Source organism: Egretta garzetta, unplaced genomic scaffold (genome assembly GCF_000687185.1).
Source record: "Egretta garzetta isolate BGI_Z169 unplaced genomic scaffold, ASM68718v1 scaffold133, whole genome shotgun sequence".
In the NCBI taxonomy this organism is placed as follows: Eukaryota; Metazoa; Chordata; class Aves; order Pelecaniformes; family Ardeidae; genus Egretta; species Egretta garzetta.
The window spans coordinates 4123796-4146327 of NW_009259111.1; the positions used below are offsets into that span (position 1 = coordinate 4123796).

Sequence of the window (22532 nt, forward strand, 5' to 3'; positions counted from 1 at the left end):
TAAAAAGAGACGAGATGGGCCAGGGCGACGAGAGCGACCGCATTGTGATCAACGTGGGAGGGACTAGGCACCAGACTTACCGCAGCACCCTACGCACCCTGCCCGGCACTCGGCTGGCCTGGATCGCCGAACCCGATGCCCACAGCCACTTCGACTATGACCCCCGCACGGATGAGTTTTTCTTTGACCGGCACCCGGGCGTCTTTGCCCACATCCTGAATTACTTCTGCACTGGCAAGCTGCACTGCCCCGCGGACGTGTGCGGGCCCCTGTATGAGGAGGAGCTGGCCTTCTGGGGCATCGATGAGACCGATGTGGAGCCCTGCTGTTGGATGACCTACCGGCAGCACCGCGACGCCGAAGAGGCTCTGGACAGCTTTGGTGGGGCGCCCCTGGATAGCAGTGCCGAGGACGGAGACATAGATGGCACCGGAGACTCTGGTGATGGTGAAGAGGAGCTGGAGATGACAAAACGCCTAGCACTTAGTGACTCCCCAGATGGCAGGTCTGGGGGCTTCTGGAGACGGTGGCAGCCCCGCATCTGGGCGCTCTTTGAGGATCCCTACTCCTCCAGATATGCAAGGGTAAGCTATGCAATCAGCACCCACATCAAAACACTCGAACCTCCCTCCAGCCCCACTTCCTCCCAGCATCATCAGGGTTATCTCCACTGTCAGAGCAGAGCAGTCATCCATGTGTGTGGCCATACAAAAGTCACGCACAGGCTATGGGGACATAACCCACACTCTCAAGCAGGCCCCATGTACAGGGCACAAGTGGATGCCAAGGCGTGAGCTCATGTACTTGTATGTGGGCTTCCAGAGACCCTTATTTTCTAACAGGCTCCTAAAAACCCACAGCCTGGAGCAAGGTCCCATTCACAGGCCAGGGAGATCTCCATTATACCAGGTAGTTTCCCTCCATGCACATATTTTTACAGTCAGTCATTCCCCAGTAAAGAGAGACACCTTGTCCAGCCCTCCTATGAGCTAACGGCTCTCTCCCCTTTATGAGATGGAGAAAGGATCACAGGAGCAGGCAGTCCCTGTGGGACCAAGGGATTTGGAGTTTATCAGCTTGGACTGGAAAGGGAGTCTGTTCCTTTCTCTTTTCTCATACGTACCACGTTAAATATTTATGATCATGCTTCCCTGAGAATGGGTAATTCAGTTGCTCACTTACCTCCTCGCTCTGTCTTTTCCCTTGTGGGAAATGCAAAGTATTAATCAGAGGAGAGGGTTCATTCATGTAGAAGGGACACTGTGTTTGACAGGTTTCTTGCCTGGCTACTGAAGGACAACTCCTCCCCTCCTGGCGCCTGCGGTTGTTTTGGAAAGGGAAGGCACACTGGTGCAGTTCACAGCATAGCTGTGGATAAAGATGGTCTTAAATAGTCGTCCACCTCCTCTAAGGAGGTACCTTCATACTATTACATAGGAGGATAATTACATTAATTAGGGCCTGATTCTGCTCCTGGCATCAAAAGTAAAGAAAACATTTACTTCAGGAACAGCAGCAGGATTAACCCCCAAGATACCCATACTGATAAGCAGGAAAATACAGGAAGGATAGTACCTTTGCAAAGAAATTGGTTTGGGTAGGTTTTACTCCTCTCTTAAATGTACCTTTCTTACAGGATAACTGCTGCCAGCCCTCGGTAGGGATGAGTGGTGCTTTGGCGTGGGAGGATGATCGGTGTTCCTGAGGAGGATCAAAGAAGTGAGATCAGATTAGGGAGCATATTGGACGGATGGAGGAAAGAGAAGTGGAAATGCAGGGACAGGGGAGCTGGTTGTGTATGAATGGGTGGTGGAACCAGCAGCTGCTGGAGACTTTTGGTCTGAGCAGAGATCTCCAGCAGGGAGCCGCCAGGTCTGCAGACTGAATGAATGGGGAAAGCTGGAGCAGAGCCTGGAGTTTTATCTTGGTGCATTTCTAAAGATTTTTGTTTGCATACACTTTGGAGATTTCCTCCCTGAACAAAGAAGTTAATATTTTAAATGAATTCCTTTAAACAGCATGGAGGATAAAGGAATAATAAAATATTTACCACGAGATGAAAGGATGATGATGTTGAATTGCAGCTTTCAAATCCCTGATTTCTGCCAAGGGAGCATGGAAACGGAGAAGGAAGGCTGCAGGGTATCCTTCAAAAGGCTTAGTTAGCTTCCTTTAATCAAGCCCAACGTTAGCAGGTGTTGATTTGAACAGTAGATCTCTCTGGTGCCCAGGAATCTGTTGGTAAAAAACATTTCAAGTCAAAGCAGTGTGCTTGTCCAAGATTTTGTGGAACGGTCCAAAAGCCAAATGGGTAAGGCTGCCCCAATGAAAAGGATGCAAACAGAGGCTAAAACACCCTTTTGCTTGGAAGCATTATGATACTTTAGGTTGGAGGACAAAATCTATAACCAACATTAAGAGTCTTTGTGATATACAAGCTGGAATTCTAGGGGAACATAAATTCCATTTTCTAATCCTCTGTGGGTATTTTCATTTAGGAATAGGCATTTTATAAAGTGATTTCCCTTTGGGTTTTTTTTTTTTTGGTTTTTGGGTTTTTTTTTTTTTTCAGTGGATATTATATCGTTTATTCACAATTACATGTGCATACCTGGTAGAATTCAACCCCTGATTTACCTCTAACTTGTTCTTTCCTTAAAGGATTGTTACAGTAGAGAAATGTGAATTCTGGGTAAAGTTGAAGTGTATACTGAATATTTCATGGGTTAAATATGATTCTTTAACTTGTATCTATGGAGATGTAGGCCATATGCATTAATATTTTGCATGAAGGAAGATGGCTTTCATCATCAACACATGCACACACTGTCCATTAAGAAGACATTATAAGACACTTAACATTTCCTAATAAAAGCCATATGTTATGGTTATGGATGTAAAAAGAGATGGGAGTTTGATTTATGCTCCTGTAACCTAACACAGACATTGCAAAAAGACCTCAAACTTACAATAGCTAATTTACAGTAAAGTAATTGATAGCATCATTAACAAGTGAATGGTATATTAAAGCAATCGTTAGTAAAGTAGTCAGGCAAATCCACTGTTACCTCACTTCTAGCTGTGTACACTACTTTCAATTACAAATTTCAGTCATGCAAAAACTTAAGTTCACATTGCCATTTTGTCAAAAAAATACATCACAAAATGTTTTCATCCTAATTGGATCTGATTGTACTAATGGTGGTGATTATACATGTTTGGTGTTTACGTATGGCACCAAAATGTATGTCAAAATAACCTCTTAATATAAGCATCAGTTTACATAACCATTATACTGTTACACTTGGGCAAGTAAAAGGAACGCAGTATATGAATATTAAGATTAAATGAAAACCTGCATATCTGAAGAAAGCCAGATTTCTCTGGGCTATATCTGGTACACTAATCCAGTGAATGTTTAGGAACTGGCTACGGAAAGCTCAGCATTTACATAAGCTAGGCATTCTTGGAGCATTTCAATGGACACTGCTTACAAATACAAGTACATTTGACTGGTTTGCTTCACCAGCACGTAACTCATACTAAATTACATCTGATCTCACTGTAGACGCCAGGGAAAGCTGGAAGAGAATTTGCGTATGTCAGGCAAAATCAGCTCACCCTGCAAATTTTGCCTCTTTCTAAACTTTGATAAAACAGAAGCTCCCGGTCACTAGTTGTTTGTCTTTAGGTGCAACATAGTCAACAGTTTCTTGATAAAACAATAATGCCTGAGTTTAATTAAATCCTACTTTTCTAAACACTAATTTCTTAAATAAGGTAGTTCTTTCTAAAAAGATGAAACACTTTAAAAAATTGCATTGCCTTCTAAATCTCTAATAAGAAAAGGTAGCTTGTTTCAAATCACAGATTGCCTTAGACACCTACCTTAATAAGATAAACAGGTGTCGTACTTCTCTGTGACTTAAAGAATTCACATGTGGATAACAGAGGCAAAGTCTAGTACCTGGAGGTCTGAACAGAGTAACAGATAAGGTGATGGAAAAGATCAGGTTTACAGATACTGGGTGCATATGTAGATAGACAGGCATCCAGGTGGATTTTCAAAAGCACCTCATCAGGCAGCTAAATACTGCATGTCAATGGATATTGTGCACCTAAATTGGTGAGATGTTTCTTTAAAGCTTATTAGAACTGTCCTTTTTGCATCATCAGGCAACTTTCTAAATTTATTTTTCGTAAGTAGATGCGAAGAAGGAAATAGTCACACAGAAAGCTACACATACTACGCTGCTACATACGCTAAAGCAGCATATCTGAGAGTTATGTTGTGACAGAGATCCTGCCTTCTGCACTCATTAGACTTCATAGGCCCCTCAGTACACAAATGTGTGAAAAATATTTTCTTACCATTCTGTCTCCTTTATATTTACGTCTGGTCATGCTGTTCTTACACTAGCAAAGCTGCCACTGACTTCCTGGGGAGTTTGGCCTGCAGGTAGCTAACATCTTTGCCCCCTTCCTTCTCCTCCTACCCAGCAGGATAAGGCTCTGTTTGCATTAATTCACAGCTGTTAGGTTAGTCAGTGTTTGAGAACCAGGAGCTTTCAGCTGAGATTCTGTGCTAGTGCTCACATTCAAATTGGCAGTTAAGCTTCATTAGTGAACCCTCAGGAAAGCTTTTGTAGTCCTTCCAAAAAAACATTTTTACTGTCTTTAAATAAAAGCTGGTTGGGGTCCTATGGAAAGTCCTCAACAGCTTGACTTGCCATCCTGGCGTATACTATACAGCTCTGATCTGGAAGAGGAAAGGCTTATGGCAAAACTCTCGCTCACCCTTCCCTCATGTTCTCCCTTCACATCCTGCAGAAGAATCTGCTTTCCCCAGTGGGTGATTTTTGAAGGACAAGCTTCCAACACTGAGAAGCAGACAGCAAAAAAGGATAGTGGGGAAGAAGTGAGGAAAAAGGTATTCCCCGGGGATTTCTTCCAGCTTTCTTTTGTACATTCAAGAGTATTTCAACCTTGCTGTGTTAATTTAAACTGGTTTTTCTCTATATAAACTGCATCCTGTAGGTACGAGAAGGTTTACGGGATCCTAGTTCCTGAATAACCATACTGACTCAAGGCTTAGAGGCTGGAGTGTTTTCTGCTCATCCTTTACCCTGGCCCCATATGGCTAAGCTCAGGAAATCGGAGTAGGAATAGATCCTCATCACCCTTCACAAGGGGAGCTTATTCTGCAGCCGTCTGACGTGGGACACGATTCACACAGGAGTGATCCACGGACAGTGCTCTGGGGAGTCCCGCCAAGCATGAGCAGATAGGAGAGGAAGGAGAAGAGCTGCCCCACACGCTTCCCCCTACCCACAGGCACCCCTCTCCCTGGGGAGAGATTCCATCCAAGGGGCCCTGATGGAGCTGCTCTCCCACCTTGGGCCTTTCTGCAAGGTCTCCCCTGCAGAGGCATATCTAATCCTGCGCTGAAGCTGGCTGCAGTAATTCTCACTATATACTTTGACAATTAACGAGACAGCCTAATTTTAACTGCACGCTGCATTACAGCTCTGGAAAAATGAGAATCTTCCAACATTAAATGAAGTTTCCCCTGCACTTGTAGTGTAATGGAATTACAGACAGGCATTAACTACCACTCTATCATTCATTATTAACATAGTTCCTAAAATCCCATTTTATTCCTATTTTCTCCCATCAAGGGACATGTTACTGCAAATCCTTATATAACCCATTAGTAAGCTTGGTATAGTCTTCTCTGCATCCTGTCCAAAGAAGCCTTTGCAATGCCAGCTAGAAAGCGTTCACCGCTCACACCAAGTCCCACGTTCAGTCCCTATTGAGTTAGCCAAGGTGGGAGCAGGCACACTGACAAATAACTCCTGGGAATTGTCCCTCTGACTTCAGAAGTAATAAATTTTAAAACCACCACAAAAAAAAAAAAAAAGATCATAGCAGCTATGCAGAATCATGACTTCATTGGTCTATTGGTCTGAGTTGTTCAGAAACACATAGGGAGATATGATGTCTGCCCAGAACATCTTACAATCTCTTTGAAGTCACAGCCTCACAGGGAGATGAGAGGGATGATGTTATCCACCTGACAAATCTATGGCTGGCTAGTACAGACTTAGCAGTTTCAATTCAAGGAAGGGTTTTTTTAATCCATTTGCCTATTTCCAATTTTATTTCTATTATTCTAAAACCTTAAAAAAGAACAGCATCTGTTGCCATTTTAATTTTTTTTTTTTTTAAAAAAAAATCTTACTTAATGTTTCTAGGTTACAAAATTTACTTGATATAGCCAAGGCTGTGATTGTATGGATCATACCATCATATGCATACACATATATATGCCTTCCTATCACTGCCACCTCCTACGATGCTGAGTGGGATTTCCATATGAGGAAGGACTTCAGAATTAAACCATCCCAAAATACTTCTGAAAATGTAACCTTGGTGCCACTGAAATCAATGTGAATTTACTGATTTCAGTATGATATTTGGTCCCTTCTCTCTTTAATCCATCCCTATGTGCCTTCAATTATTTTCTTTGCCCTTCCCCTGACATTTGCTATTTTGGTAAGGGAAAAAAGGCAACAAAATACTGGTATTCTCTGTTGGTATATTATGAGACAAAGGATAAAAAGATCCATGGAGCAATTACAATATTTCTATTTTAGAACTGCTCACAAAAATGCGATATATTAGAACATACCTAAGAAAACTATTTTTCCATCTTGTTTTTTCTTCTGCTGTGCAGTCTAGTATTCAGTGGTATTCATCGTTCTTATTTTTAAAAATACGTGACTGATCTGTGTATATTTATGTATAGTACTTTAGTAAAGTCTGTACATATTGCCTTTCTTTTAACGTAAGGAGAGATGTTAGCAAATCAGCAACAGAGGGCCCAGCCTTACTGTTACTGAAATTCAGTGCTGAAATTACCGCTAACTTCAAGCAGGGAAATGAATTTTCCTGCAGTATGGTTCAGGATAACAAATTAATTGCAGCATACTGCTTTTTTAATAGATACGTTGCACATTTCCATTCCAAAGCACTGGAGTGCAATAGATCTTAGCAATTTATTAGGAACATACATATTCAAATATGTATTTTCATAATCATTTAAAGACACGGGCATCTTCAGCACATTGCATCAAAACATAGAGCTCTAATACGGACAAAGCTCTTCATGATCTTACTGGCACTTTTTACTGCAAAGGACTATAGAATACATCCCCATTCAGGCCACATGGCTTCAATTAATGATCAACCAAATAAGATCCAAGCACTGTATTTCATAATAAAAAGGGCAAGCAGGGGTATTCAGATGGAAAAATTGGGCCCTAATTGATAATCAAGTGCGTAATTCTTTCTCATGCAAATGCAGATGGCAAAACTGTTTTCATTTTGCAATTTCAATGCATTCTTGGAGGATAAGACTAATAAAACAGCCATTTTGAGATCTTTGCAATTGTGTTGCAATTAGCTTCTCACTTACTATATGCTGAATTTGATCTGACGAAAGAACAGTATTAGAAGGCTGACTTGGCTTTCTCTGCTGAATATTGCATTACATAAATACGTGATTCACTCCAAATGGTACACAGGAGTGTTAGGATCGGATGAAATCAGAGAAATCTATGAATCCGTGGAGAACCACCCCCTCCCCCTGGAATATAAACCGAATGCTGTAATTTCTAGAATAATTTTTACATCTCTCTCCTGTGCTCAGTAAGGACCCAGATTTTGCTATCTTCACTCCTACTCTTGTAGTGATAGCTTACTCCAGGAATATCCCTCTTTCCTTCAGGCTGAGAACAAGGTACTACCCAACACAGGTAAAGGTGAAAGGACCAGGCCCTAATTGATTTTCATTTCTTTCAGATATGATTTATAAGATATAATGGGAGGTCTAATAAATCATGCTATAAAAATTATGAATAAATCTCAGTCCACGGCTTTTTGCAGTGATTGCTTATGATGTAAGACCCTTTAATGACAGTAAGTTAGAACTGCATTGTAATGGCCCTTTGTAAATGCAATAAATCTCCAATTTCAGTGCACTGCAGACAGCCGGCGATGTGTGTGCCGCACACGAGCTACCAACACAGGCACACGCTGCTGGCACACACTTACGTAATTATGTTGATACTTCAGGAGCAGCAGTAAATCTTAGCACTGCTAGATTTACTTTGAGAAAATGTTCAGTCAAGACCATTGTGGTGCTGTGACTGCATGAAACTGTTTAAAATATCCTAACTGGCTTTTTACTTGAAAATCTGGGCAAGAATGTCCCTTTTAAGAAGCAGTAAAATGGATTATTTGGTTTTAAATAACAAGGGCAAAACCTATTCCTGCAGAGTCTTATAATTTCCCAGAGACAAGTATGAGTTAAAACAGGCATTTTGGTCTGCACAACCAAACTGAATCCATCTGCTTTCCTGAATTTCCTGGATCATCTACTCAGCACTCACAAAAAAAAATGCACACAGAAACACACCAACAGAATAATAGCTCCTTGTTTCAGCTGCAGCAGAATCCCTATTCTTGCCCACTTTTGCCCTCCAAAACCCCACTTAAAACATTATCTGCATTTCCCTATTCAAATACAGAAAGATCTGTCAGTTCAGGTCACTTATTATTTGACATGCATCAGAAATTCAGCTGCAGATTTCACTTTGAAAATTCATTCCAATAACCCTGTTCCACTTTTCAGTTTGGATTCTTGCTGTCTTCATTATGCTGGATCAATTGACAGGTATAAATGGTGGAGATCAGTTTTGTGATTTACCCAGTTATTAATTAAATTAAAACCTTCAATCGGAATGCTTCTAATTTGATAACAGGCTTCAAAAAAATGATTAGGGAGAAAGCCCTAAAAATGCTGAGCACCTAAAACCTCCAGTGGAAGGAGGTCATGTCTTATAGCAGAAAAGGACGTGGGCAAGGAGTTAAGAGACCGTCAGTAAAATGCCCCCCATGCACACCTCATAGTGCTACTGCCACAGCTGCCATTGATTTTAGTGGGATCCAGACAGAAACCCTTGCAGACCTATTTCAGGCAAATTTTTTCAGGACAAGGACAATTGTGCAATTGCCACAATACTCAATGCAAAAGGGCTTGCCTTCACAGCAGCCTTTGATCTCTACTCTAAAAACAAGACAACATGATGTCAGCCACATTGTGCTATTCCTGTTTCTTTTTTTAGCTTGGATCTCCCCATTGCTTATAGTGTGGAGTTTTGCAAGAAATCTAGTGACAGTACGTCTTAGCACTTCTTGGCTATGTGTCCCGCATACTGCAGAACTGATTTTAACTCAGGCTTTTTCAGTAAAGCACTTTGTAAGAACAAACCAAGAACAACCTAACAACCTAACCACGCTATGATAGCTCAACCTATACCAGACTGAGTCAATTTCTGGGGGTGGGGAAGGTGTTTGGTTTTTTTTTTTGGGGGCGGTAGCAGATCAGCTTATATCTGAATTTTGCTTAAGCAGTATGGAAATTTAATGTTCAGCTGATAGGAGTTTGGTGTTTAATCCTACCAAGAAGTCCCAAAGGTGTTGGTGATTTTATTAAAAGACCTAACGTAAATTTTAAAACTGTATAGATTACTTGTAATGTTAGTTATGTCTAAGCAGCAGGAAATCAATAGTGCAGAAGTGCATTCACTGTTCTAAGGAAAACATCTTTTGGAGAACCTGTTCCTCTAAGAAAAGCAGCTCATTTTGCCTGCTAAGTGTCAGTGACATGGACTAAAGGCAAATGAAAAATTTGAAATTCAGTAGCAATTCTGTAGCATCTTCATCTCCAAAGCACAAATTTATCTTCACATACATACTACCATCAATGGCAGCAACTCCTAAAACTGCATATTTACTGTCCTTAAAGGATATCTTGGCTAAGACAACAGGGTAAGCCTTTGATCTTATTAGGTGACCTTTAACGTTCATTCAAAACTGTCCACATGAGTCCACAGAAATATACACAGATCTACATGGTGTGAATTTACAAGCAAAAAAACCCCAACCAAACCCTAAAAAAAACCCCCAAACCTGACATTTGGACAGATGATTGCAAGCAACTGCATTAATACAGCTTATCAAGTGAGCCTTTCTTAGCAGATCTGACTAAAGTCATTATTTGTGCACCCTACATGCTTGCATATGTTAACTCTGAAGAATCCTCTCAGGGGTTTCGGCTAGCATCTACAGCATGCCAGTAGTATGAAGGCAGGCCATATTCATATAGCTCAGCAAATGAACATTTGCAATGGCACAAGCACACAAACAGCATGTTATATTAGCTTATTAAGCCACGTCATTTGGGTATGCTTCAGCCCTTCTCATTTTCTATGAATTTTACTGTGTGTGGGATCATACAAGACACTTAATCTTAGTACCTCATTTTCAAAATAGGAAACCAACTTTTCTCAGGTTACTTGCTTTGCATTTTTATTGTCTCTTCCTTAGCATCTATTTATTGCAGTAACTAGCACAATAAGGTTATAATCTCTGTTGAAGCCTCTAAAAGCTATTGCCTTAAAACCAGCAAGTTAACAGTAAGCATCCATGGGATGAATTTACACTATACTCAGATGCAGTGTTTCCCAAACCAACCTGGACTGGAGCAGAAGATCACCCAAAGCTATGATTCTTCAAGAGGTGCAGTATGTGTATGAGCTGTTCCAGCCAGTGCAAAGGCAGCAGGGGTGGGTACCCACCATCTCTGCATCACTCCAGTGTTACAGAAATCTAGCAGTCAGTTCCCACATCCTCACTTCTGAGACCAGACTCATGAAAGGATGTAGCCATGTGAGCTCAAACTTACAATTCCCAAAACACTAACCCTGCAGATGTAATTTTTTAAAATGCATATTAAAATTTCCCAGTGCCTGCAGTATTGTTTATGCCTATGCCCGGAACTGCTTTAGTATTGTTGGCAACTGCCTTATATCAAAGCCCAGTTAATGCCCATAATTTTTCTTCACTAACAGGCACAGTCTTTTAAATGTGCTTGCTGAATACACACTGAATATAAGCTGTTCTCAAAAACATGCTCAAATAAAAACAGGAGATATTTGTAGTGTGAAACAATTTCCCAGATGCAATAATCCAGCGGCTACAGTTTTTTGCTCAGAATGCGAAATTTCAGGTTTAATATAGAATCATAGAATCATAGAATGTTTTGGGTTGGAGGGGACCACTAGAGGTCATCGAGTCCAACCCCCCTGCAGTCAGCAGGGACACCGCCAACTAGATCAGGTTGCTCAGAGCCCCATCCAACCTGGCCTTGAAGGATCTGTTCCATGATCTTCCCAGGCACAGAGGTGAGGCTGACAGGTCGGTAGTTCCCAGGGTCTTCCTTTCTACCCTTTTTGAAAATGGGCACAACGTTGCCCTTCTTCCAGTCACCAGGGACTTCACCTGACTGCCATGACTTTTCAAATATTATGGAGAGTGGCTTAGCGACTACATCGGCCAATTCCCTCAGGACTCTGGGATGCATCTCATCAGGTCCCATGGACTTCTGTGTATTCAGGTTCCTCAGGTGGTCACGAACCTGGTCTTCTCCTACAGCAGGAGGGGTTTTGCCCTCCCAGGCCTCCTCATGCCATCCATCAACTCGAGAGGGGTGAGGAGAGAGGCTGCCAGTGAAGACTGAGGCAAAAAAGTTGTTGAGTACCTCAGCCTTCTCCTCATCTGCTGTTACCAGCCTGCCGGTCTCGCTTATCAGCGGGGGTACACTCTCTTTAACCTTCCTTTTCCGGCTGATATACCTGTAGAATCCCTTTTTATTATTTTTTGCATCCCTAATATCTTCCTCCAACTGCGGGATTTCAAATTTTTATCTATCTCTGCTCAAGAGACTTCCCAACTTCAGACAGCTGCATAATCCAGGCAGTTAGTGAAGTTGATCCAGTTTGCACAGCATGAGGAATTCACAAACCAATATACCGAGTATGCGGCCAAAGCAGCATTTCCCAATAAAGTGGAACAAAGAAGCTGTTCCTGTGTGGTAATTCTGGGCTACTGAATCCAGCAAGATTAACAGGAGAAGAGAGATACGTGTAGTGACATTCTCAAAGACAGTGTAACTTCAGCGTGTGACAATGATAGTTTTTTATTTTCGATCACTCACTAGTTTGAAGCCAGTTCCTCTTAGGAAATAACCACGTCATCACGCAGTTGACTCCAGGATGAGCCATGTGCAGTGATTTCGTGATCTCTGTGCAGCCCCTGTGGAGAAGGAATGTACAAAATGCACAGAAAAGTATGAGATGGTACCCAGAAATAGATGATATGCAGAAGCAGAGAGAACTTTTTCACCCCAGAGTCTGAGCAGTTCTGCTACACTGGAAAGCGAGCTCCCAAGCCAGTGTAAGGACACATCACATAGTTTCTTTTGAAAAGACCTATGTTTCCCAGGGCTATCAATCTGTGACCTTTCAGTCATGCCATGTAATTACAAGCATTTTTTAAATCTTCGAAGGCTGCCTTTTCATCAATATTTTAACATAAACAATTTAATTTAAATGGAAATTGATCACTTACATTTTATTACTTTTTAATATTTCAAAGTGCTTTATCACCATTAAAGGAAAGCAATCTAAATTAAACTATTGCCAGGATAAATTTAACTTGGAAAAGCACTAGAACAAGTCTTTGCAAGATTAGGGCCTTTTACAGCACGTACGCTTTAGGTCTGGCATTAACAACCAACACAGAAGCGATCAATAAACATTCCAGCTATTAGATTCACTGCCTTCATGACACACATAATACTAGTTCAAAATCTTAGTGGAAACGGTGAAGGGTATATTGTTAAATATCCCTCTCTACTGTAATTTACCTCGTATAAGAGTCTTGTCAGGGGCTCTAATGAAGCAGAGGCAGTTTTGCAGTTTTACCATCTGTTATCAAATCTACTCCTGCTATAACAGAAACACAATTGTATTAGAATTTAGAAATGACAAATATTGAAAATAGTATTTTCTTTCATTCTTTAAATAGCTTTGCTGTGCAGTCTAAAGAACAAAACCTTTAGACAATAAATAAAACATGTAAAAAACTGATTTAATTAAAAACAATATATAGCAAAAGGATAATGTTGTTCTAGATAGAGTTGTTCTACATAACTACAACACAACAAATAGGTATAAATAAGAAATCATGTTATATTCCACAGCCTTCAGATTTAGATTTTAATTGAGGGTAACATGTCCTTTTTTTATATCCTGCAGAAAAAAAAAAAGAAATATGAATGGCATTGAAAATTTTTAAAATGCTACATCTGTGCTATCTGATATAGGACCACAGGATCAAACTGTAGAGTAGTCAGGAACTGAATCCTCCTATACCTCTTTCTATCCTAAGTAAGGACCTGCAGGGTAAAAACTCCAAAGAACACTACAGTTTAGCTTCACTTATGTGCAGTGGACTAAACATGAATACTTAATATTTATATGAATCATTGTCAGTGTCAAGTAAGATGAAGCTTATAAAAATAGAACCAAATCAGGGAATGAGTTTTAAGACTCAGTGGGTAAATGCCTCTTTATGTACGGTATTATTTATAGATATTTTTCTAATCTGTTCTGTCATCTTGTCTCTTAAATTATTAGAAAGGGAGAAAGTAGGGACTACGGCAAATGTAGATGAAAGAGAAATCTTACTGGGAACTGTGGTAAGGAATATGAACAAAACTCAGAAAGTTTGGAGCTGTGTTCCTAGGCCTCATGTTCTACATGAAAACCGTTCCAGCCTATTTTGTAAGTAAATATGTACATTTTTTTAACTACTCTCTTGCAACAAGAAGAACAGTGTTTTCAAGACTCTGTGTTTGGCATCAGAAAAGGCCCACTACCACACCTGAAAACATGCTGAAAAAAAGCTAATCCCAGGCAGGTTTCAGACACTGGGCTAACTCCTGTGTCAGTGGTCTCGCTAAGCCTTGGACATCCTGCAGTAGCAAAATTCCCCTTTAGATATAAACATTGATCTCACAAAGAAGGTCACAACAGGACTTTCAGCACCAGATCCTGAATTTCATAGCTGCCCCTGAAGTCAATGACAGCTGCAGACAGTCTCTTCAAGTTGATCCCTAAAAGTTCTTAAGCTCGGCATTGGAAACTTTTTAAAATGTCAATTGCGAGAGCTTTGTGCATCTATTTATCATCATCTGATAAGGAGACTGCCAGTACTAGTATCTCCCTGCATTATGAAGGTTCTGTGAGTCTTAACTATTTATGAAAATACTTTTTAAAACTTCTACAAAAAGGACAAGATATAAACAAAGTGTCATTACAATTTTAAACGAGTATTCAATATTGAAGTGCAAAATGCTCAAGACAATTAGGATCAAAGTCACCTTGTAAGAAAATTCAAAGGAAGGGGGTACACGTCCACAAAGTTTCTGCTGGGTTCTTGCAAGCAGAGGAAAGTTACCTTTCACATGTAGGAATCTGGGGAGGTCATCCTTATTTTCATTCTTCTAGGAGGTGGAGGACTCTGCTATGAAGCATCTAGAGCCATTTGTTCCCTTATGCAGAGAGTCACATTACACAACCTCCATCAGACAGGAATTAAAACTGGGTAAAGCAGGCATCTACTCTGCTCCCTGGATCTACATGGTTATGCAATACTGCACAAGGGGACTTTGGATCCATAGGCTTTTGTTCTGATCATTCAAGTACCATTTTTATAGCACCAATGTGAAGTACTTTTTTGTACTCTCTTCATCCAGGTAGGATTTCAAAGTAGCTGTATGTCTGCTGAGAACACTACACACAACTGCTCTTTGATTTTATAATATTTCTTGTAAATATAAGCTTTTCCTTCTCTTGACTTCAGCAGCAAGGTCTAATTCAGACCAGCAACAAATTTCGTGTAATCTCTTTTTATCTTGATTGTCCTAAATCTGTTTTAGAAGCAAGACATACATGTTTACAGGTGTGAGAATTGCGGTAAATTTAAGCAGAGATCCTAGATGTGAATATTAGGAACAACAGTTGGGGGGTTTTTTTTGCCACAAGGACATCTGATTACATCATTCATCCCAATAGCCAACCAGGTTTTATTTAGCAAAGCCAGACTAACAGATGTAGTTTCCACTTACGGTAGCTGTGGGCACATGATTAATTCCTGGAACTGCAAAACTTACAGTAGAAACCCCTTTCTGGGGCATCCCTGGCTCCTCGCTTTGACAACTTTAGCAAAAGAAAAAAAAAAAAAAAAAAAAAAAAAAAAGAGATTTCTACTATGAGCTCGTACACTCGTACATGACTGTCCAGATACAGCAGTAGTTTGGTCTAAAGGTCTTCCTACAAGAGCTGTAATGTACACAGATGGCAAAGGGCTCAGAAATACATTCAGAAAAAGGCAGTAGACAATTTATGCGTGGAAACTATGTTCACAAGCCCTGTACCATGTTCATTGAGAGACCAGAAGCTGTATTTTGAGAGGCATATCAATAAAGATTTGGACACAAATGGAAAAAAATTTCTTCTCATTCACTGCCTGCACTGAATATGGTACTAGCTGTAATCAAGAAAAATTTCAAGATGAGATGAAGCTACCAAGCCGCATAATTCCTGCTAGTGCTCACTGCAAGTGCTCACCGCAGTCCTGCTATTAAAAAATACCCACAGGCCACAAAAACACTCTTAAGCCAACTCACTAGCCCAAATTATGAATTCATCTAGTTAACAAAACTCAACACAGGCTTGCAGCTTAGGGTAGAATACATTTTTTCTTAAACTACACCTACCTTCATCAAAATGCTAAGTAGTCACTCGTGGTTTTGAATTTCCCATTATGCTGAGGCAGTGATTTTATTTTTCAAACATGCACTTAGAAAGAGACAAGCCAAAAGTAAAGTCATCATGCATGTCACCAGCCCCTTCTTAACATTTATACCACAGACTTGTTTGTCTTTCAAATCCAGCTACTCATGAGGGTTGCGAGGGAGGGAAAAGGTTGATGATTTTTTTGGGGCTTGTGTTTTTGGAAACTTTGCAGATGATGTTTAGGGAGCCTTCTCACAATACACAGACTTTTTGGCTAAGAAGCAGGTTTTGGAGTATCAACAATATTATATGTGTTCTACAGTTTCAGATCTAGAGCTGGTCAAATAAATGTAGATAGGTTTTCTTTTTGGCAAGAAAATATTTTTTTTCTGCCATTTCTCCCCCTCCTCTCAAGGAAGGTTTATTCAAAGTTTCTTGCTTTTCTCCATGAGAAAAATCCCAAGGTTTTTTTTCCCCTCCAGCATTACTTTCTTTTTCTCCACTTACACTTACTTAATAGAAAGTGAAAAAGTAAAATTGTAGTCAGAAAGAAAGAACAAACCAGCAAAGTTGAATAGGAAATGACTGAAAGATAAAAAGCAAATAATTTTCTGCACAAAATTTTGCTAAAGCTTGCAAAACTTTGCTAGTTTGAAGTCTGCAGGACAAATAGGACAAATTCTGCTGAATGTTTTCAAGGAAAAAAGGATCTCTCTTTTTCCAAATTGCTTTGATAATTCCCATTGATTTATTTACAAATACACATCTGCTTGCAGTCCTTTAGCTTGCTTGAGGTGGAGTTTGTTTTTAAATCAACTGAGAATAAAACCAGGTTTCCATGTAGATCAGGAAAATGCAGGCTTGCTCCTGAGTTTTTCTTCAGATGATTCTCAGCCTTGCTCTGTGTTTCTCTAGCCCTTTCTGGACATGAAACTACTCTTCCTTTTAGAAGGATCAACATCATCTTGTTCTTTTGATTGTTCATCTTTCACCCAGAGGCTGTAGCACAAATTCTGTTTTTCAAGCAACATTTTAATTGTTGTTGGATAACTGATCTGCTCACGGAGCATGGGATGCTATGCAGTGGAGGAACTGCAGTCATCATCAGACATTGGAAGGACACTCTCTTGAAGCGGAACTACAGAAAATAGCGGTTCCAATGTAAGCAATGAGAAGGAAAATGCCTGGAGTAGGATGTAGCAACAGTAAATAGGAGATGGGAGGAGGCTTCAGTATTAGAAGAACAAATCACTGTGGGGAGAGGGAAGTCTCACCCTTCAACGTTCACTAGACATTGAATAACAAATAGTGTTGGGGCCTTGGAAAGGGAATGTATGATGACAAATCACCAGTCTACTAGTCGAGAAACAAGGCTGTCAAGAGCTTGAAATCTCAGACTGTGGCAACTTACCACAAATCCTTTTCCAGCAAGGTGAGAACAATCTAATCAAACAATTCAAATGAGTTAGCAATATGCCAGTACGTTCTGCATGTGCCACAAGCAAGAAAACAGCCCTCACAAAAGCCCAGGAAGAAAGGAATTTGCAGTAATAGATTTTGTGGTCAAAACAGCTGTGGTCAAAACAACAATTTTGCTGTTGCAAGCTTGTGAAAGAATAAGGAAAGGGTTAGGCTCCACAGTGAAAAGTCTCATGTAGTATCACCAGTACTAGCACTAGGGAAGCCTTTGCTATAAGGACATTTGAGGATTTTGGATGGCATGATCTGATGCGCTCATTTTTTTTCTGTGGCCTGTGAAGGTCAAACACCTTGGCAGCTGGCACAAGAGTTTGGGGGGTGGGGAGGAAACCACCAAAGAAGCCACCTTCATCTCTTTAAGAGCTCTAGGGCAGAGACTTCAGCATTCCAACCTAGCCAAACCAGCTTTTCGTCTTAGGAGTTCTGCACAAGAATTATGGCTTTCACCACACGTACTGATTCCTTTCAGCTGTGATCCAAGACTAAATGGGATTTAGGGAGGAAACAACTGGCCTAATAAACGTATAGGACACTTGTGGAAGTGAGAGGGAGCCACAGGCTCTTGCTCTGTCAGACTAAAAGATGTCGTGTAAGTTCCAGTGACAGTCCCCACAAGTATTATTCTGGGGGTGATTCTTATTGCGCGTTAAATCCATGGGACAATTAGCACCTGTTTGCCCTTGTTTGATCACATCAATTAAAAAAAAAGAAGTCTAAAATAAATGGACAATCTTTAATTGAGAATATATGCTGTCTAATGAAAAGATGGGGCTTGTTAATGTATTCTGTTCAGGGAGGACTGCAATATGGATATATGTTTAAGATTCAGTAGCAGATACAGTGATGTAGCTGAAGCAACAAGGAGAGATAAGGTAGCAGGCAGAAGTGGTACGATCTTGTGTAGGAAGCACAGGAATGCACCAACTCTTGATCTGACTTCAAATGTGACCTCTGGCAAGTCGCAACTTCTTGACAGTGATTTACATCTATAATCAGGATAATAGAACATTATTTACCTACCTCTTCTGGGTATTGTGGAGACTAATTAATGCTTGCACAGTAATTTGGAGATAAATTGGAGATACTGAATGAATTTCCAGTATCATGTTTGCTTTATGTGGGTGAAGTGAGGACATCCTTTCGACACAGAAAGAACTAAAGGTGTTCTCAAAATAAATTAGAGAGATCAGAAAGCAATCATATCTTTGCTTCATTCTGATTATTCAGCATTCCTCAGTAAGACTGACAGGAAATGAGAAAGAAAAGCTTTCATGGATGAGGAAGGTAAAATTTAGGAATATTTAGCACTGCATCTACAAAGCCTTTCTAAACAACAGTTAAAAAATCAGAAGTTTCTTTTTTTTCTTTCAGATGAAAAATTAGCACGACACACCCAGCAGAATGTGCATAACAGACTGTTGACAGATCTACTAAATAACTTTTAATTAAATAATGACAAAGTCTAAAAACTGAATACATATATCCCCAAATAGACATTCTAAAACAAAACATACAAAATTAAAGCACTAGCAGACTTAATCATACCTTACATTTTAACTGACCCCAGTTTGCAGCAACACCATAAAGCCAGATAATAGTCCAAGTGAATTAACCCATTGTCTCCATTCTGAATAACGATTTCAAATTGAAGGAGCAAGTTGCACATCAGCCCTGAAGTGACAATAGAAATGAACTCCTGATTTTTATCTTGACTGTTGCCAGAAAACACATTGCCTTCCCAGAACAGGCAGACTAAGTATGAACTGAGAGCTGTGTCTAAGCAAAGTGGGACTCTTCCAAGAGACCAACACCCTACATAATAAGATGCCGGAGCAGATGCTGTATATGCTGAAGCCTGACATATGCTGAAGCTCCCTGAGCAATCACAGAAAGGCACAAAGCATACTGGGAGCAGTCACCTTTTTCTCAGCTGGGTTGGCTTTATCTCCAGGATCATCTTTATGAGACCTCTGAGACAAAGGCATCAGACAGACATTGAAGATAAGCTATTCTCTTCCTGAGGAGACATTCAGCCAGAAGTGGCAGAGGTACTATTACAGATCAGGATGAGAGGCAAAGAAGTCAGGACAGACACAGCAGAATGACACTTGGACCTCTTCTGTCACTGGCAGTGTGTTGGGACAGGGAGTACGCTAGTTATTCCCCTGAAGACTCAAGGAGCAAGGCAGATGACACAAGAGTTGCACATCTGCTTTGTAGACACCAATCTCTTTGAAAATACCCTTTGACTAGGATGCAGACCATAGAGTGTGTTGGAGATATGTGAACGGCGCAAGACCCACATGCTGGGACCTCCTTCCACTGTAATAGTCTGGTAATTCTTGCTATAGGTGAGCAGAAAATGGCTAGGTGCCTTTGATACTGCTCAGAGGCCATTGTGTTCCTCAAAAAAATGCACTGCTTTTGAAGAATTAATTCTAACTCATATTTACCATGGTTTTATTTCTTTATGGCATACAGGAATGGCCTGAAATTGCTTCTATCCTGGTTGTCTAATTCAAGTGTCAAATTTGACCTCCCTGGTTTGGTTTTTTTTTTTGGTCAAATGGAGGAACAAGGGAAAGCTGCTGGAATTTTAACCAAAAAAACCCCTTTCTTCCCCAGTGTTCACTGATTATAATTAATGTGAAGTTAATCAAAACTCAAAGCAAAACAAAAAAAGGGTCAGAAAGCAATTATATTTGAAATATGTTCCCCAGTCAATTACTTGCTTTTCAGGCTTTAGCAATGTTGTAATTTCAATACTTATGCAACCACCATAGAATTTTCTAGGTCTGAATTTTACTTCAAAAGCAGAAACTTCTCACCAACCAACCCCTTCAGGTCCAAGCGCAAGAACTTTTTTCTCATAAGGGAAAAAAAAAAAAACAAGGAAAGAGCTTTCTTTTAAGTCTCCTTCACACTTTCAGCCTCCTCAGATGCCACCACTGCATCACAGAAGAAACTATCAGGCACCCTCCTTCCTGCTTACTGCAGATCAAGTCAAGGGCACTTTGAATCATCCCGGAGACACTGCCTCATAGCACACAGCCCTTGCAGAAAGAAATCCTCTGGGGAAATCAGTTTATGGCAGACTTTATATTGTGTCAGGTTAACAGCATATGTATCCCTGTCCTTTGAGCACAGACTGGAAGAAGCAATATTTGCTAAAGCTACATAGCTAAAAAGCATGCTTTATAAATATACACTGTAATCAAATGTCTGTTTGTAACATTTATGACTTGGCAGATTGACTAGCACATCAGGCACACATTTTGATGGTTAAGTTTGAGCCCTAATGCAGCAGAGCAGTCTTCTATCTGGCTGGTGTCTATCCTTTTCAAAAGGCAAAGGAGTGCATAAATTATGTTTTAAAAGAGGTAGGCATTTTCTACCCACAGTATAGAGTCACTGTAGGTGGATTATTATCCAGGAATACCGAAGAGGTAGGAAGTCTGTGATTTAACCCATTCTTTTTAGTCTCCTTGCCTGCTATTGTTTTTACTGCTGACAGCCTGAAATTATCCATATGCTAGAATTTTTCAGGTAGTTCAGCAGCACAGCAGCTGCATTTCAGACAGTCAGCAGGAGTTAAAGCCCTAAAGCAAGGATTTTATTCTGAAATAATACCAGGTAAGCCCTGCAGTAGCATCCAGTTGCCTCTGCTGATGTTGGCAACTATGAGGTTGTTCTAGTTTACTCCTGTTACTATTTCTTTCACCAGATCCCACACTACAAATGCCATATATTAGGATGAACAGGATGAACTCCAAACCATCTTATAGATGACCAGCAGAATTTTGAAGCCTATTTCTTCTGCAGTATCTTCACTACTGGGAAAATAGAAAGCAATAGCTTTCACACTGCAAGCTGACACATTTGTACGTCAGGATATGGGCATGATCTTTAGCTAATACAAATAGTTATAGAGATGTTCAGCTGAGCAGAGCTACCTGCACTTACTCCAGTTGAGAACTTGGCCTTCTACATGGAGCTCAAAGAAAATACTCCAAGGAAGAAATACATTCAAAGAAAAACAATCAGCATCAGGGCTGAGCACCCCTAAATTCCAGTGATTTCCCTATAAGTTGCTGACAGCGAGCATCTTCAGAAATAGGACCTATAAGAATAGCCAAAAAAGAGGAGGATTTATAAATGTTTAAGATGAGTTTTTGATTATCGTAGGTATCACTGTTCAACTTCTACATTTAGTATTTATGCAAAGAGAATAATATTTTGCTTTTTGCAGAAATTCAAAATGCTTCACAGAAATTACTTAATCCTTTCAGCACCTCTAGTGAGATACGCAAGTATTCTTCCAATTTTCTCGCAAAATGTGCAAACTGAGGCACAGGAAGATCCCACTTTTTTCTCCAGCTATTCAAAAGAAATCATTTACAGAAATGAGAAAGGAATCCTGCCTCCCACTTCTTAAAAAAAAAAAGCCAGATTTCACCAGACTCACCATTGTAAATAGGTCTAAACAGATCAAAAGCAATAATGCTAAGTCCAGGAGAACCTGTGCCACGCTTAGTTCCAACAGATGCTGCTGTAAAACCTAGTATTTCTTCTCCCTGAGAATGGTAGCAAAGACTTAGTATTTTCCAGGCAGATTGGCAGCTGTCACAACATCTTGGTCCTCTTCCCTGAATACTGATCTTCATTCTCTAGAAAACAAACTAATGTCTTACTAGACTCACTGAGTGCCACCAAGATGCAGGCAGGGACATAGGTTTGTCCCCATCCCCTCCTGACCACACTCAGGGATGAGGCCAAGAGCTGCTAGCCAATGCAGCCTGCAAGAGAAAGAGACCACACAAGGTGGGACAGACCCACCTTTTGAGAGGCGAGAGAGGGGATATTTTGCTATTCCAATGAAAATAAAAGCTGCACCATTATTAGTCAACAGAGCTGGTCATGCTTGAGGACACGAATGAGAGAAGAATCCCTCAAGAGGAGAGGGGAGTGCAGAAACATTTCACTCCTCTCCTTGGCAGCAACGCAGCAGCTGCCCTTCTCACCTTCTTCCTTGCCAACTCTGCAAATGCCACCCTTTGTGACTTGACCATACTGGCTTCCAAGGTGCTTGGTTTAAAACTATCACCAATAAACTGTAATTCTTATTCCTACTTTGAACCTCAGCAGAATTTCCATCATAGTCAGACATCTCCTACTCCAGCAAAGGATGCTAAATAGTACTAGAACACCTTCACCTTCCTTCAGCAGCCTGTGCATGGGATTGCCTAAGGGTCCTATTTTAAATCCCACACATGTGGAATTTAT

At 40.4% G+C, this 22532-nt stretch overlaps 1 protein-coding gene across 4 annotated transcripts in view; it reads left to right on the forward strand.

Annotated features, from left to right (window-relative positions):
* Nucleotides 1–14: 14 nt before the first annotated feature.
* Nucleotides 15–22532, forward strand: part of KCNC1 (potassium voltage-gated channel subfamily C member 1) — a 111253-nt gene continuing 88735 nt past the window's right edge. For all 4 annotated transcript variants that reach the window (XM_009635433.2, XM_009635431.1, XM_009635434.1 and 1 more), the window contains exon 1: nt 15–584. In XM_009635433.2, the coding sequence (XP_009633728.1) occupies nt 15–584 (570 nt within the window). The remainder of the gene's footprint in view (nt 585–22532) is intronic.